Raw genomic sequence first — 17233 nt, forward strand, 5'->3', positions numbered from 1 at the left:
TCAAAGTTATCTGTGGCTCATATACAGTCTTGTCTGGTTCAAATGTCCCTGGAGGGCTCGTTAAACTTTCTAGACTTATTGGAAGGAGACGTATAGGTCGTAATTACGAGGTACTGGAATAATTTATATTATTCCAGTACCTCGTAAGTAAGTACCCCTAAGTTAATAAAATGTTCTTACATGTTTGAAGCTGAGCATTAAGTGGTTTATTAAACGTAATTAGATGTAAGAAATACCTTTCAATATTATATCTAATAAATTATTTTAATAAACCAAATTAGCAAAAGTCGCTTTGAAAATGCAATAACAGTACAAGATTATTTAGGGATGATTAGCGTATGATATGAAGATGTGAAAATGCTACGATGCAGCACATTTTTGGGTCATATAAAATATATGTACATTAATTTAAAATAGCAGTGTTGGTTTCAACGTTTGATAAAGTCTCCTAGGTTCAAACCTCGGCTGTATATCAACGGACTTTCTATAAAAGTGCACATTTAACACTTGCCTGTACCGTGGAAGAAAACAAATATACATGAGGAGACCTTAGACTCAAAAATTCGACCGCGTGTGTCACAGAAGGCTGACCACATACTTGCCTGGTAGAAAAAACAAAGGATTACGACAATTACAGAAATCTGAGAACCGCATTTAAAGGATTGAGGCGCCACTGGTTTTTTTTATATAGATTGAAAATTGATTGACTGATAAACATATCCCGACGTAGCGGCGCTTCATTTCAGTTAATAATCTGAATCCACCGCATTGCATTTTTTTCGCTGATTTAAATTATTTAACATATTATATAAAACCACACAACAAAAAGACTCGATTTGTATACATTCTTTCAGTATTTTAAGTTTGTCTAAAAGATTACTTATGACACTAAAATCTACATTTTGTTAGTGTAGTAACACAATCCCGCCACAAAATGATATAATCATTGAAAATGTATAAATAAAATATAAGAATTTCTTATTGGTCGTTATACCATTTCGCGGAGCATGTGTACCGAATAACGTGCACTTAACTTTAGTTATAAAACTAGTTTTTACCTCAACGAGCTGGTGTAACAGTCTGCTGAATTTATGCAGCATATTTAAAAGTTACACAACATTAAATATTTTTATTAAATGTACCGAAGTATTGTTAAATAAAATGATAGCCGACAATTATGTCTCATGAAAAAATACCTTGTTATGAAAAGAAACGAGGTATTTTTTCATTACATTATTCAGAAACCAATATAAAAACCCTCAGTTACATCAATATAATTACACTATTAATTAAAAGTAAGTATTGGGTATCAGTAGAACTATTAAGTACATATACTTATTCAGTTGCAACAGATTCTTTAAACGGGTATATTTATTATGAATCGGTTTGTTACACGCTTTATATTAGCTTCACCTGTATGTATGTATGTAACCGACTCCTTCGGACTCGATTTTATTCTAAACGGACAGATTTAATTCAAACTTTGTACACTTATAAAGAATCAGCGACAATATAATAATTTCATAGGTTTATCTCGAAAAAACAATGAATCCACAAAGCAATACGATTAAAGCAAGACTAAAAAGTGGAAAATAAATATAGTTTAAAAAAACTATAAAACACGCTAAACTAAATTTATATTTATTTTAAAATTATACTTAAATTAAATTTATCGGATTAGGTAAACTACACACTGTAGAGTTTCCAAAGTTTTCACCCACAATGTTAGTATTCATTAAACGATGTGCCACTAAGAACTTCTAAGAATTTAAGCTGTAAGATTTTACTAGTCACTCTCGACCTCTGCAATTAAAACGCACCCAAAGGGTTGCACCGCTTTCAAAATTGCAAACACGTACATTGTTTTAATCCACTCTACAATCCAAGCATCTAATACAGTATGATAATATCGTCCAGTCTACATTGAACCATCTCCTTAAGTAACGTAGATACTCGACAGTAGTAAGGAAAGCTCACAAACGCTGGTCGTTTTCATTTGCGCGGAATTCGCCAACGTTATACTCGATTGAAATATTAATTTCAAGACTCCTAGATGTTACTCTTAACGGCGGGAATTAATTTTCTTCAGTTTTATGGTGCGAAACAATGATACTTATTGCGAAATTGTTTCTGCAAACGACTTATAACGATTTATTCTGCAGATATGAATATAAGACGTGATAATTTTAAATTATAATAAAATGAAAGTTAAGTTCGATTGTGTTAAGAAATGTGGTGTGTTATAAACTTAATCATAATGAATAGAACTTTTAAAAGCGCTGATTTCACATATTACAGTTTATTAAAATGCGGCTGTTAATTTATTTTATACACATATATTTAAACTATAATCAAGGAATGGATAGGTAAGGATGAAATAATAGTGTAGTTAGCGTGCCGCAGGTATTGTAACCATATGATTAAAAAATCATAGTTCATGGATTTTGCATTTATGGAAAATTTTACTTATAATAATGGTAATGGTAAGCTGCTTACAATAATAATTTGATCGATGGAGTTAAACAAATAATAAAAGTTAATTAATGATAATAGGTATTAAAATGAATAACGATTATAATTATTTATTAAGAATAACAGCATTTTATGTTGACTCAAGAAACGTGAACTAAAAATTACTTTCGTAATAAGGATATAGGAACTATAACGCGAGTAGAATTTAACGTGCTAATAGCAGGCGACACGTGCGAAACGGACTCATTACTGAACTTCGAATTGTCGTCGATTAAAATTAGTAGTGCGATATCAACGCGCGCCCTAATTGCTTTCAATAATTAATAATATCGCTAATTTAAATTTTGAAATTTCTAGCGCGGGAATTGATTAATTAATTTCGTAATTGATGAGATGATAAAACTGAGTTCTATATTATATACAGTTCAATATTGTATACTAAAGACATCATTATTTTTCCCGCATTATATGCATAGTATTAGAAATTAAAGGTAGGCTGTGTGTCGCTTGACTGTAGCATACTTTCTTCCTTAACAAAATCTATGGTATCATTGAACAACTAACATAATTCTGATATTAATAACCATAAAAAAATATCTTTTTATTCGGCATAAATTTTTCCAATCATAGTATGTCAATGGATATTGATACGCTTGCAGCGGATCAATTGATGACGTTATTGATATAACTGAATATTACTTTAAACCTGATCTTTGAGCTCACTAATTTACGGCAATATTGTGACAATGGACTTATGATTGTCTGGTTAAATGTATCTTATCAAAAATAAACACGGCTTGTATATAATGCTTTCCAGTTGACAGAACACAATATTAATTTTGTAGAATATACTTAATAGACTGATTATATTATTAAAATAGTTAGCACCGTCGACATTTGTTAGGTGATGAAGGCTGATCATCTACACGAATTATAATGAGGCCTACTATTTTTTTACTAGGGAAATAGCACCTCTCAATTATAATTTTTAATGTAAACATAATATCTTTTGAATATATCAAAAGAATCTATATGTCACCGTAAAATTGTAAAAACCGTTAGATTGTAATCTATCTCGCGAGATTGTAAACTGTCGAAAGATTGTCAACTCAACATACTGCTTGCAATTTAACGTATTATTATTCGGTAGTTATATGAAATTGTTGGGAATTAAAATTAGTATAAAGTCTGTAATTGACCAAAGAAGTTTGAATGATAACTAAGTTAGTGTAGTACAATCTACCGAATACCGATAACCGATAACCGATAGATTACAATCTAACGGTTTTTACAATTTTACGTTAACATATATAATTATTGCAAAACTTCCGTGTTAGTTGGCCAATAACAAGCATCTAGTTGCAAAGTAATTTTAACAATCACTCTTGCGGTTAACAAAAGTTCTCAGGATGAAAACGCCCATTAAAAACTATCTAGTTTTCAAACTTCGCACATTCTCTTGTTACAGTTTGTGTAACATTGTCAAGTTTGTTATCTGTTAACACGGAGAGCACTTCATAGCACTAATGAGCTTGGCCATTACTGGTGTGTGCGTGTCAAAATACACCACAACCACGTTAGTAAGGCCAGTATAAACAGACAAGTAAATAAAAAAAAATAAGGCTCCTTATTGTACACCACCTCCGGAGGTATTCCTTCTTTCAAACTCCTCTTGTTTCCGCTACTATATTTTATCTCAAGAATTGGCGTGAGGTTCATTGGATAACACCTATTTGACTTAATTATGCCGAAATACGTCTGTCAAACAGTATTTAGACCGTTCTCATTGTGTATCATATCTACCGATTCACTGAATTTGGTTCTGGCATCAAAATTTTATGGCTACCGTCATGATTAAAACGTCCTTCGTACTTTGGGTGTGGTGTAAAGAGAAATGTGTTGACATCTGAATACACACATGTTAAATAGTGTCTGACGAGGTTTGTTAGAATTTTGAATACCTGATCTCATTTACTGTCTGCAGTCAAGAACACTAGCGTTTAAGTCTTCGGGGCATTTGCAATATGTTGATGTCTGGATGGGAGAGGATTCAGAGTAGACCTCTGTTTCTAGCAAAAAAATCTAAGTGCTTTTAGCACAATTTGATTTTTTTAAAGAATTTCTATAATGATAACAATCATAATGCATATATTTTGGTCCCGGCTCATATGTGTCGCGGAGGTAGAAAGTTGTGAAAATCCTCCAAAGGAAAGGATCTTCGACCAGTGTAACAAATGATTGTCTGCTCATAGGTCCCGGTGGATGTCGAGACGTGTATATGTAATGTATGTGTGAACTCGGAAACACTTCGATAGCACGATTTAGTACATCATTGTATTAGTTCTAGTAGCAGATTGAAGATGTTCACCACGTAACAGTATCAAAAAATCAATGATTTTTTTTAAAATGGAGGCAAACTTTTATCATCCACAAATAAATACTCGAACTTAAGATTATCATTTTAGGTAACAATACAATTTTACCTTTAAAATAATCCTGAACAAACTCGTAAATATTTGACGGTGAGAGTTTGAATTTAGTAAGAATAACAAAACACGATCACAGCTTAATGATAACAAAACAAGCCGCGAAAATACATTCCAGCATAATTATTATGGACAACATTAATTAATCCTATTTATTGTGGACACAGGCACTCACAACGAATATTGGTTTTGAAGCAGAATATTCTAAACATTGATATTAAACATATTTGGCATTTATAATACGTTACCGTAGTTAGGATATTGTTTACAAGTATGAAAATGGTAACCGTGGTAACAAAGTCGATACTATGTTTTATCTACATATAATAATACTGATTATACCTAACATTAATTTAAAGGAAATAAGTCTATTAGTTTAATGATATGACTTTATCTAAATAAGTCAGAGAGAAACCGGACGGTTATTTTTGTATTTTGCGCGCAATAGAAATTTATTTTAAAAAGAAATATTTTTTACACAGGTCTAGTTTGCCTTATAAAAGCGTGTTCATCAAATGAAAGTAGACTCTTAAAACATAAAGTTTGAGACATCATATTACATTTGTAACTATTATAAATTATAAATATTTTTCAATTTATGTTTCGCTCAAGTCTCAAAATTAATCGCTCGCTTAAGTTATTAAAAATTCAAATCATCTTTTCGTAGCTACTTTCAGCTTGTAAGTCCGGTATGAATATTAAAGTTGGTGTTCAACATTTAAAATGAGATTGAAATAAAAACAGGCAACGATTCACAAAAATGTATATTACACTTTTAAAAATGTGTTTGTGGAAGCTATCGCACGCCTGGGGTATCGAGTTCGATTCCCGGTCATAGCGCTTGTTATAAATAATTGTTATATCCATGTCTGGTCTGTAGATCAGTGAAGATAATTGGGTTCTCCAATCCCTTGGTTGTACACCTCTTTGGTTTGGTGAACGCAGACTAAATAGTATACCTAAATCTGAATGACCAAAACGTCAATTCCGTCAAGACTCTTGGTGTTAAGCAAGCTTGTCAGCGCAACTAAAGCCTACTAGATAAAGTCCAAAAGAAGGGTTGTTTCACTAATGAACAGCCGGAGGCACCTATCTGAATAAAAGTGAAGGATCCAGCCTAATGATCCCTGAAAATCGTGACACCATGTCGAGTATCTCTTTGTAGTGCATAGATTTAAGGGGAGATTGTATGAAACAATAAGCTGCAAGCAAAGTACTTTTAGGAGGCTGGCGATTGTTGGGCTAGGTAGGAGTTTTTAGAATAAGATTCTGATAGGTTATTAAATACAATTCTTCAGTGTACGTGCCTGGTTGATTAATCTTATAGGCAAAAAGGTAATCGGCTGTATTTGCTCTCTAATCCGCAGTAATTATTTCCCTGGGGATCGATGATCTTATATATGCACTCTGTATGTAACTAGATAGTAAACAAGCCAATAAATTTGAAGGTTATATTTCTTTGCAATATTAACTTAAAATAAACTATTTTTTTAATTAAAATTTGTCTTTTTTTGCTTGTTGCCTTAAAATAGTTTATTTTAGTTATGTTACACTGAAACCGTACTAGCTTAAGCCTGTCTTAGCCTTTGAAGATGGACAACGAATATTTTTTTATCTTTATAGTATTTTATTTCTTGTTGCTAAATCTATATACATTTTCTAGAAATCCAAATTGGCACGGATAAATTTAAACAAAACATCCTTTATGACGTGTTTAAAGACAAACGTTTGCATACGAAGCGAAGCGTGGATTGATTGCGAGTTTTCAAACGGGAAACTATAAAAATCACAAGGAAATACGAAATTCTATTTTCATCATACTCAAGGGAAATTGATGTTTAAATTATAAATGATAGAGAAAAGGCAAAAATATTTCTTACCGAGTTGGTAATTAGAACGAGACCATTTTGTTAGTGGACTACGTTACCTTCACTAATTGCATCTCATTAAAAAATATACGGCCCGCAATTAACCTATATTTCTATAACGTTCATATTATAAACACTTCGACCTGTAATGGCATAAATTATCCACTTGTGGTCTGACCATAGAATAACTTCATGTTTTTCATGAAAAGTCTGTATTTAATAAACTTATTATCGTGATGACCGTAAAAGGATCAAAATAACAACCTTAGCGATAGTTTTGTCAAGTATTCATATAAAAAATATTTAATTATATGCAATTAAAAATTATATTTAACATTGTATTTTCTCAGTATCACGGATATCATAAACAAATTTGGAACTAAACATTTCATACTCTGTTTAAGTTCAAATAGGCTTAACACCTTACTGTTTTGAATACAAAATTTCGTTGTAACGATTCGATTCTACGAAACCTAATTTTAAATCTCTTCTTAAATATGTATGCTACATTTCGTTACATGGTTGTCGTCAAGTCAGTAGGTATATTAAGGTAATCATAATGTAGTGACTCCTGAAACTGTTTAATTTGTAAGAAAATATTTTTAATATAAAATATACTTACATATTAACAGAAAAACAATAACTTTTCTTAAAATATAATAACTAAAATATATTATTAAAAGGAGTCCCTTTAGGCAAGGTTCCGAAGATACTGGCAGCATTCTCCCTTTGAATAACTAGACTAAATCTTTGTCCGAGGTAGCTGCCAGCTACTGTTTTAGTAGTATTTCATATGGTAGTAACTCGGAAGGACTAATCTTTTGAAAAAAAAAAAGTCGTATCATAAGTAATTAGGGTTAGCTTTAAAGACTTAATTTTAAAACAGAAAAGTTTTTACAACAAAGAGTTTACAACGTCTTTCCTTATAATAAGTCAATTAAATGCAGTTTACACTATCAAGTCCCTTTAATATGAACGTACGTTTAAAGTCAATGCATTTTAATAACAAGACAAGACTCAGGACCTTTATTTACGACACTAATTATTGAACAAAGAAGTTCGTTTCGTATAACATTTACTTGCAAAGAACACGAGGAAACACACACGTGAGGAAATACAATGGGTGACATGATACGTTGTTTTCAAATAAATGGAAAATTTTGGTATATGTTAGGCATACATCCGAAACCTAAAAATACATTTCATTTTATATATTCCACTGCGTTTGTGATTGTTTTTATAATTATATACGACTTTTTATTTTCAATTAATTTCTTTTTCATGCCAAATCAGCTAGATTTGTTTATTGAAGAACTTATTTTGTATTTTACAACAGTCGGTGTTGTTTCGAAAGTCTTAACATTCGTTTTTATGAGAGAAAAAATTACCCAACTACTAAGTATATTGAAAAGTGACTTATTTCAACCAGAGAACGAGGAGGAACACCACATTTTATATAAAGCGAATAAATTTAATGTCACCTATTGGAGAATAGTTGCCGTGGTATCGTTTACATCTAATTTAACTCATGTCACATCACCATTGTTATTACATTTGATTTTTGGCGCTCCACTCTCCCCTCCCGTATGTAGCTACTCATTTTTACCAGAGAATACCACCCACACATTTATATATCCCATATATTTCTACCAGAGCATCGGCATACATTTTCATATGTTGAACAATGTAAATATCGATACATTTATTCTCGGTCTTATGATTCTCGTGATGGCCCAATTGGATATTCTAGCTGTGAAGTTGAAAAATGTTACGAATATGCCATCTGCGATCAACCATGATCGATCCCAGTGTACAGACGCTGACAGAAATTTAATCCTGAAATTGAATAGTTCTTTAGAACGATACAACGAAGTTGCAAAGTAAGTTTATATAATATGTTTCTTATTTATAACTTGGAAGGAATAAAATATTTCGAATTAGTCATGTATAGGCATGGCATAGACCCAGTTCTTTGTCCATTTCACCTATATTTTCAAGGCAAACGTGGCAATCCAAAACTATTGTTTCGGGGAATCGAACGCAGTACCTACCTCGATTTTAGTAATAGGTATTTAAAAACACAAAATACAAATATGTAATTTTTCAGATTTTCTTTATATAATTTAACTTACAAATGATTTAAGAAGGTCATAGTGATGTTTATTTTGAAAATTTTTAAATTTAGATTTAAGTACACAGTTATATGTATTAATTTGTAGGTTTTGTGAACTGATAGAAGAAGTATTTAGTGTATCTTTATTCGTCCAATTCAGCATTGCATCTGCTGTTATTTGTGTATGCTTATTTCGTTTTACGTTGGTAAGTAGATATATTTAAATAATATAATAAATATAATGCCTCTTTCCAAATCGCATTTATGATTTACTTATACAGGAAAACCATATATGCTGTTTATTTTTGTATGACATTGTGCCTACTGATGCAACCTATATACTCCCTTAAGATCCTTCCAAAGACAACTCTTTAATTTTTATTCTATTCTTGTTATTGCGTTTATTATTTTCATATTTAAGTCGTGTTAGAACCTAGTATCTACGCGGCCTTTTCAAGATAAAAGTCGAGCTGAACGCTCCCCACTTGAATATGGAAGTTTTTTTATATATGCGAAACCACAGCCTAAAAATCGAAGACTAGCGAAAGAAAGAATTATAAATGAAAAGGTTGCAGTAATATGCCTAATACCAAAGTTATAGGACATATGGGTCTATATTTTTTTATATTACAGCCTTCCACTTGGCAATATTATATATTTCTCGGAACATACATATTCATAATGATTATACAAATCCTGGTTCCATCCTGGTTTGGAACTCGAATTATGGAAAAGGTACCTTTTTTGTTTATTCTTATGAACCTAATAAAAAAATCTTCCTTCAGGGAACACATAGATGAAAACCTTAATCTAAATGTCAGACTTAAAGAAGCAGACGAAATTGAAACAGCACTAGTGCAGTTTACTAATCTCATACAAGCTGCTGCGTGGAGAAGCACGCCTACTACTGAACACAAAAACCAGCACACAAACATACCATTGGAAATAAAGTTGATGATTCAGGAGAAACGCAGATTGCGCAGAGTTTGGCAACTGAGTCGTCATCCACAAGACAAGACAGCCCTTAATAAAGCCATTGTAGAATTGAAGGAAGCTATAAAGAATGTTAATGACTTAACAATGCAAGCAAAGTTGGAGTCTCTAACCGCTACTAAGGCCAGCAACTATTCGCTCTGGAAAATCACCCGTTCTTGTAGCCAACCTAACAAATCAAAAGCCCCAATTAAAAAGGAAAACGGCTGGGCCAGAACGAGCCAGGACAAAGCGGACTTGTTTGCGAACTATCTAACAAGCTCCTTTAAACCTAATGTAACACTGGACAACTCATCAGATGAATATATTGACCAAGTTCTAAATCAAGACCTTCAAATGGATCATCCCCCTAGACCTGTGTCGCCTGCAGAAGTCATAAAAACTATCAAATGCCTGGACAGTAAAAAGGCACCAGGTTACGACCTGATAACTAAAGAAGTATTGATGGAACTACCGAGAAAGGCTATGATCTTCATCACTATACTCTTCAATGCTATGTTACGAATAGGCTACTTCCCAGTTGCGTGGGAAATCTCAGAAATCATCATGATTTATAAGGCTGGCAAACTGATGACCGAAAAAACATCCTACCGACCAATCAGTCTGTTGCCTACTCTTTCCAAGGTATTGGAAAAGACAATACTTCGTAGAATTGTGCCAAGCCTTGTGGAGCGCAAAGTAATACCAGATTATCAATTCGGCTTCAGACAATACCATGGCACAGTGGAACAAGCTCACAGAGTATGTGACGCCATAAGAAAGTCCTTAGAACAAAGGGAATACTGCTCATCAGCATTTCTGGATATCCAACAAGCATTTGACAAGGTCTGGCACAAAGGCCTGCTATGTAAGATCAAGCAGAATATTTCCCACTCTTACTTTCCAATATTCAAATCTTACCTAGAGGATCGCATATTTTATGTAAAAGAAGGTGACGCCACTTCGGAATTTCAAAACATTGATGCCGGGGTACCACAAGGATCTGTTCTCGGCCCCATGCTCTACACGTTGTACACTGCTGACCTGCCGCTATTGCCAGGAATAACCACAGCAACATTTGCAGACGACACCGCTATATTAGCAAGCAATAAAGACCCAGGACTTGCATCAGAGGACTTGCAGAAAGGCCTTGACAAAGTTAACGAATGGCTGCAAAAATGGAAAATAAAAGCTAGTGCCGCGAAGTCAGTACACGTGACCTTCACCCTTAGAAGAGGAGACTGCCCACCTGTAAAGTTGGACCAATGTATTCTGCCCCACAGCGACCATGTAAGATATCTTGGCTTACACATTGATCGTGGATTAACGTGGAGGCACCACATCAAATGTAAAAAGCAGGAGCTACAGCTAAAGTACAACAGCCTTTACTGGATGCTAGGTAGAAACTCAAGACTTTCTCTAGATAACAAACTTCTTATATATAAAGTCATCCTTAAGCCCATTTGGACATATGGCCTCCAACTATGGGGCAGCGCAAGTGATACCAACATAAACATACTCCAGCGACAACAGAACAAGATCCTAAGAGCAGTTGCAAAAGTACCCTGGTACATTACAAACAACGAAGTTCACGAGCACCTCAACATAAGAACAATCAAAGAAGAAATCCGGAGACTGGCAGCTAAGTACAAAGAGCGGCTAAGCTGTCACCCGAATACACTTGCTCGCCAACTCACCATTAGACAGTATGTGAGTCGACTAAAACGTCACCATATTCTAGAGCTAGAAGACCGGCAGTAGCTCTAGACAGAAGATGAGTAGATGCTTCCAATGGGAAGTCACTCCACATGACAGCACCACAGAAAAAATTTGCTCATAGCTTTGGGGCTGATTGCAAATAACCGCAGAAAAAAAAAAAATCTTATGAATAATAAATAAATAACGATATACCGGCTAAATTATTTGATCTCATATTATATCGTATAAGAGTGACAAAAACTATTCAATATCAATTTCCGATGCAAACAAGATTATACTTTGTATTTAAACACCGAGCTTTGGAGATGTTGGATATGTTTTTTTTATTACTCATATTATCAAAAATGATGAATTAAAGACTACATTTTACTATATAAAATGAAATATACTAACCATATATAGCGTGTATTGAAGGTTCAATCAAGCTTAAAAAATATATAATGACTAGCTGGCCTTACTAATCATACATCAGATGATATTAGTATGTAATCATAATTTTAATTTCCAGAGTTGTTTTCTTTCCCAAGCCATATACAGCTCAGATTGGACACCTAAGCCTCGTGCCTACAAAAGAAACATGAGAATTTTCGTGGAGAGGGCGAGTAGGCCGCTTTCCATAACTGGTTTGAAGATGTTTCCGATGTCTCTTAGTACATTTACATCAGTAAGTCTAATAAAGTACAGTAGAACCTCGATAAGTTAAAGTCCAAGGGAAACACAACATATTTTAAGTTATAGAGGTTTTGGGCTCTGATGGGAAGGGAACATAGTATTTTTTGAAGTAACAGAGGTTTTTATGTTATCGAGGTTTAAGTTATCGAGGTTCTACTGTATAACAAAATATAAAATTTTGAACTGAATTCAACCAATCAAACGTTTTTTCTTATGAAAACATTAACATAACAAGTTCCGGCAACCCACTCGCGAGCCCTCTGGTATTAAGAGTGTCCAAGAGCGGTATTACTTAACATCAGGTTTTGCCCCCTAGACAGATGTCACTTCATTATTTATTTGGATTCGGTCTATGTAGGTTTGTAAATGAAAATAATGAAATTAAAAATCAATCAAGGCAAGTATATTTATAAGCATGATCCCTCTGAGGCCTGGAAAGGGTTAAGCTTTATAACAAATTACTAATTAATATTAATACAAAATTGCTTTTGTAATAAGAACCATCCAAATAAAATGCTGGAAGGTAACATTAATAAAATGTATAGTTATTTTCACGGAATTTGGTTGCCTACAACTGTCATGACTTTATTTAGACAATGAATCCAAATTGTAAAATGTGTATTTTTTACAGATAATGAATACTGCTTACTCCTTCTTTACATTGCTACGAAATATGGAGTAGTAGCAAGAATCACGTAAAACTCACACTTTGTAATCAAATTTCCTTTAATTTTTATAATGTATAAATCGATGTTTTTATTGTAGTCTGCGTGTTTGTTAGGATTGCCTATAAGTGCTTGTCGCATTAAATCTTGTATTTTATTTTTCTAAGTACAGTATATAAGTGTGTCGAGCGTTGACAAGATTTTGTAAATAAAATAAAGGAGGCACTAAAATAATATCGCTAAATGAAACGTGTTATAAAATGAATGTGCTTGCACCACGCTTTTTAAGTTTAATTTTAATATTATTATTTAATTGTGTAAACAGTGTAAATAAATAAACGGATTAAAAAACAAATTCGTAGTACATAAAAACATTAATTATTTTCCTGTGATACGAATTCAAAATATTTTTAATAAATGTTTATGTAGTGAATGACATATGCTATTATTAAAATACTGTATTTTGTAATTTATTAGCACCAATAAAGAATACTTACGTGTTTTATCTATGTACAATGACGTCACACGCAAGAACCTCCGACAAAGCTATTGTTAGGTCATCTGGCCTGGTAATAATACGTATTTTTATGGAAACAATACTGGTGACTAGACAAATAAGATGTCCCAACGTGACAAGGGTAGCTCTACACTTTTTACGGAACGTTCCATTATTGTTTGGGACGAAATAAATTACTAGTACGAAGGTCAGTGTCGTAAGAGTAATAGGTATATATAGCTTTCGGTAGTTTCGATCTAATGTATTTAATATCAAATCGGGTTTTTAAATAGAATTTCCACTGCGTTAGCGCGAAGTAATTTATAAAACTTTCAGATCCTTATCAAAATAACTTAAGTACATATACATATTATTCTGGAGGTCATATCTTTATATGACCCGCAGAATCTTCAGATTTATGAACCAACCATTGTGAATCAGTCCATCATTTATGTAATTTATTGTCACTTCTGCTTGATTGCTCTTGATAATTGTTAAAAAATATATATATATCTAATAGGAGGCAAACGGGCAGGAGGCTCATCTGATGTGATACTGGCCAATTACGAGGTTTTTCTCTTTCCTTAAAGGACCCTAAGTCGAACTGGTTCGGAAATACTTCAATGGGCAGCTGATTTCACATAGTGGTGGTTCGTGGCAAAATCTGCCTTAAAAAGCTCTCAGTTGTGGAGCGACGGACGTCGAGGTGATACTCACTAAGAAACTATGAAAGATGAATACTAACACGTGATTTATTTATTCACTGTGAGATTGAAATAGGCATTAGTTTGAGACTGAAAAATTAGTAAATTTTATGATTCTATTATCTTCTCTTCTTATTTAAAAAATTAAGGTAGTAAATACCTTAATTTTTTAATGATAAGCAAGACTTAGAATGGGATTATATAAGGCAGTTATACAATAACTCTAAATTTACTAAATAACAAGTTTACTTTTGAAAATAATTGATAAAGCCAAAAACTGCCGTTTAAGATATCTATAAAAAAACACTAGTAGGGACGAAGATGATTTAATGCCGAAACCCGGATTTATAAGGGTGCCTGTACCAATAATATATCGAAGATCGCTCTTGATTCCTACCTCTTTCGTGCCGTTTTATTAAAACATATATTACGGCGCACGTCCTGTTGACACTGAATAATGCGAGATATCTTCTACATATTGCTGTAAGGTATTATGGACTATTACAAAATTTGTTGTTCGTAGCAAATATTTTTCTATGTAACATTTTGTTAGTTTATCTTTTAGTAAAAGATGTGATAATAGCAATTTAATGTGTGTGGAAAGAACTAAAGAATCTTTCAAAAGAAAATTTGTTTAACGTTGATGAAATAATACTATATAATATTATTCGATTATTACCATAACTTTATGTTTAGTTTCTCTAATATATTTAATTATTATGTAATTTTGCTGCTTTTATGTGGCACAGGTAGAATAAAAATAAAGAAATATATGCGTTGATAACTATACTTATGTAAATGATGTCGATCTTTAGATGAATAAGTAGTGAATATAAGGGATATATTATAGGATTATATCATATATTGAAATTAATTTATTATTTATATTATTAATTTAATCGATGTATCGCATGGAGAAGACCTGTTAGACCCGCAGGTTCCTTGAATGGAGGACCTGGTTCTGGACAATGTAGTAGAGAATGAAGAGGCAAAACAAAACACCACTTAACAGGTCACCGAAATGACAAAGCATTCAGGTTGCAAATGGATGCAAAAGATGCAATGCGAGTTAGAGAAAAATGAAGGACCTACATAGATTGCTGATGACGGTGATGATACGCGTTTATTAATAAATATTTCCAAATAATTTCTCTTAATGTTAGTGAAGAAATTAAATTATTGATGTAATACCGTCTAACGCTTAATGCCACAAGCAGCAATCTAGTTAGCAGACATCAAGTTAAATGAATGTTTGTACAGATAGGTTCAGTGTCAGTGCTAATTTCGAAGGCTGTATCTAGTTTATCTTCAAGGCATCGCGGAAACTCGTTCCGCACACGTTCTAGGAAAACAAACATGTAGGGAGCATAGTATAAAATTGTCGGGTACTATGATTCGACTTACAAATTGAATTACAATTAAATAAATACATTATAACTAGGATTTATCTTTGTGTAAAATAGGTACGGTACACACACAAACACAACTTCCATATCATGGCCCGATTTAACAATATTTATTTACCTTAAAACTAATTATAACGAAGATATATTGTTATTATATGATTTGTTCATATACTAGTAAATAATCCATAGGCGCTTCAACCTAAAATGGGTAGACACCGATATGACCAGAGATACAGTAGCTTACGCGGTTAAAAAATTCGCTCACTAACTGATGATACAGCTAGACTTGTTTATTTTAGTTACTTTCAGCTTAATGACTTATGGCTTATTATTATGGGGTCATTCTGCTGATGTCGAAACTATTTTCATCCTGCAGAAGAGGGCTATTCGTGCAACTATAATTAAAAATGTAGGGAATCTAAATAAAACGAAAAATATTATGTATGTATACAAAAATAGTGATAATAGTTATAAGTTTACTAGAATAGAACATACGCACTATGTTAATACTCGGAACAAACGCAGGCTGCAATTTCCCCGTACTACACTATCTCAAGTTATTAATTATATTTTAGGAAAAGGGATACTTTTCTTTAATAAAATCCCAGAGGCTCTTTTACTCTGCCTTTTAATAAATTTAAGAAATGTATTAAAGAAAAGATATGTAAAAAGGCTTACTGTAAAGTTAAGGATTCTCTAGTTGATAAATGGGCCTGGGACTAGTGCTAGACAGGTTACTTCTAATTAATTTGCGATCTTTGTTTTAAAATAAGTGTTGTTTGATGATTTGCTATTTTAAAACAGTACCGAGAGTTTTCTATGCTGGCTTTTTCTCTCGGCCTACACCCTCTGTTTTCTTTGCCGATGAGTAGGGATGTCTACCGATTCAAATTTAATGACGTGGAATAAGTGATACCTGTTTTTGTGTTCCATAATAAACATATTTTATTTTTATTTATTTTATTTAAAGATAGCATCCGTTTCTTAGATATTTTTTTTATAAAACTGTTAGGTGATTAACCTTCTATGTCTGATACATGTCATCGATTATTGGGTTTGAGACATTTCGGTTTTCTTCACCGTATGTTTGCCTTCACCGTTGTAGCAAGTGTTAATAGGGAAAGAAAATACCATTGTCACAGCCATGATTCGAGCGCACAGCAGATATGAGGTTCGAACGATTAAGCCACTGGGACAATACTGCTCTTTATATACTAGAATAAGTTAAAATTATATTAAAAGTCAAATCAACTAAATAAAGAAAAGAGAGCTGGAGTGCTAGCTAAATACAACTAATCATACCTTAAATTATTATACACTGCCATATAGCAAACGTGCTAGTGGGGTTAAAACTTACCCCGCATGTAAAATTAGTTAAATAACTCAAGAGGTCTATATGGTACACGTCTTTGCTTTAAGCCGAGCGAATTAGAGCACCTCGCACGCATTAAGTGCCACCTAAATTAATTTATGTTTGTGGCTAATTAAGAAAAAACACTGTTTGCAAAACACATTAGACGGAAAATTAGGGTTTTACTTAGAGGGTGTAGCTAGGTATAATTTGTACGTAGTTTTGTAATTGAAAGTTATTCGTGTCTTGATACTAAGACGTTTTTGTGATACTGAGGTGTTTACTTTGATATGTCAGCGTCTGTTTTGT

The 17233-nt window shown here is 32.9% G+C and overlaps 1 protein-coding gene across 1 annotated transcript; it reads left to right on the forward strand.

Moving 5' to 3' along the window:
• Window positions 1-1177: 1177 nt before the first annotated feature.
• On the forward strand, window positions 1178-13008 carry LOC125054623 (odorant receptor 46a-like). The gene is made up of 6 exons (XM_047656664.1): window positions 1178-1217; window positions 7938-8706; window positions 9046-9145; window positions 9573-9674; window positions 12139-12294; window positions 12934-13008. Exons 1-6 carry the CDS (start codon window positions 1178-1180, stop codon window positions 12982-12984), a joined length of 1218 nt encoding a protein of 405 aa, XP_047512620.1. The 3' UTR covers window positions 12985-13008.
• The last annotated feature ends 4225 nt before the right edge of the window (window positions 13009-17233 follow it).

The sequence above is a fragment of the Pieris napi genome, chromosome 1 (assembly GCF_905475465.1).
Source record: "Pieris napi chromosome 1, ilPieNapi1.2, whole genome shotgun sequence".
NCBI lineage: Eukaryota > Metazoa > Arthropoda > Insecta > Lepidoptera > Pieridae > Pieris > Pieris napi.

Coding starts and splice junctions, on each gene's coding strand:
- LOC125054623 (XM_047656664.1), top strand. CDS start 1,178: ATGTCTCATGAAAAAATACCTTGTTATGAAAAGAAACGAG. Junction 8,707..9,045: donor CGATACAACGAAGTTGCAAA/GTAAGTTTATAT, acceptor ATTAATTTGTAG/GTTTTGTGAACTGATAGAAG. Junction 9,675..12,138: donor GAACTCGAATTATGGAAAAG/GTACCTTTTTTG, acceptor TTTAATTTCCAG/AGTTGTTTTCTTTCCCAAGC.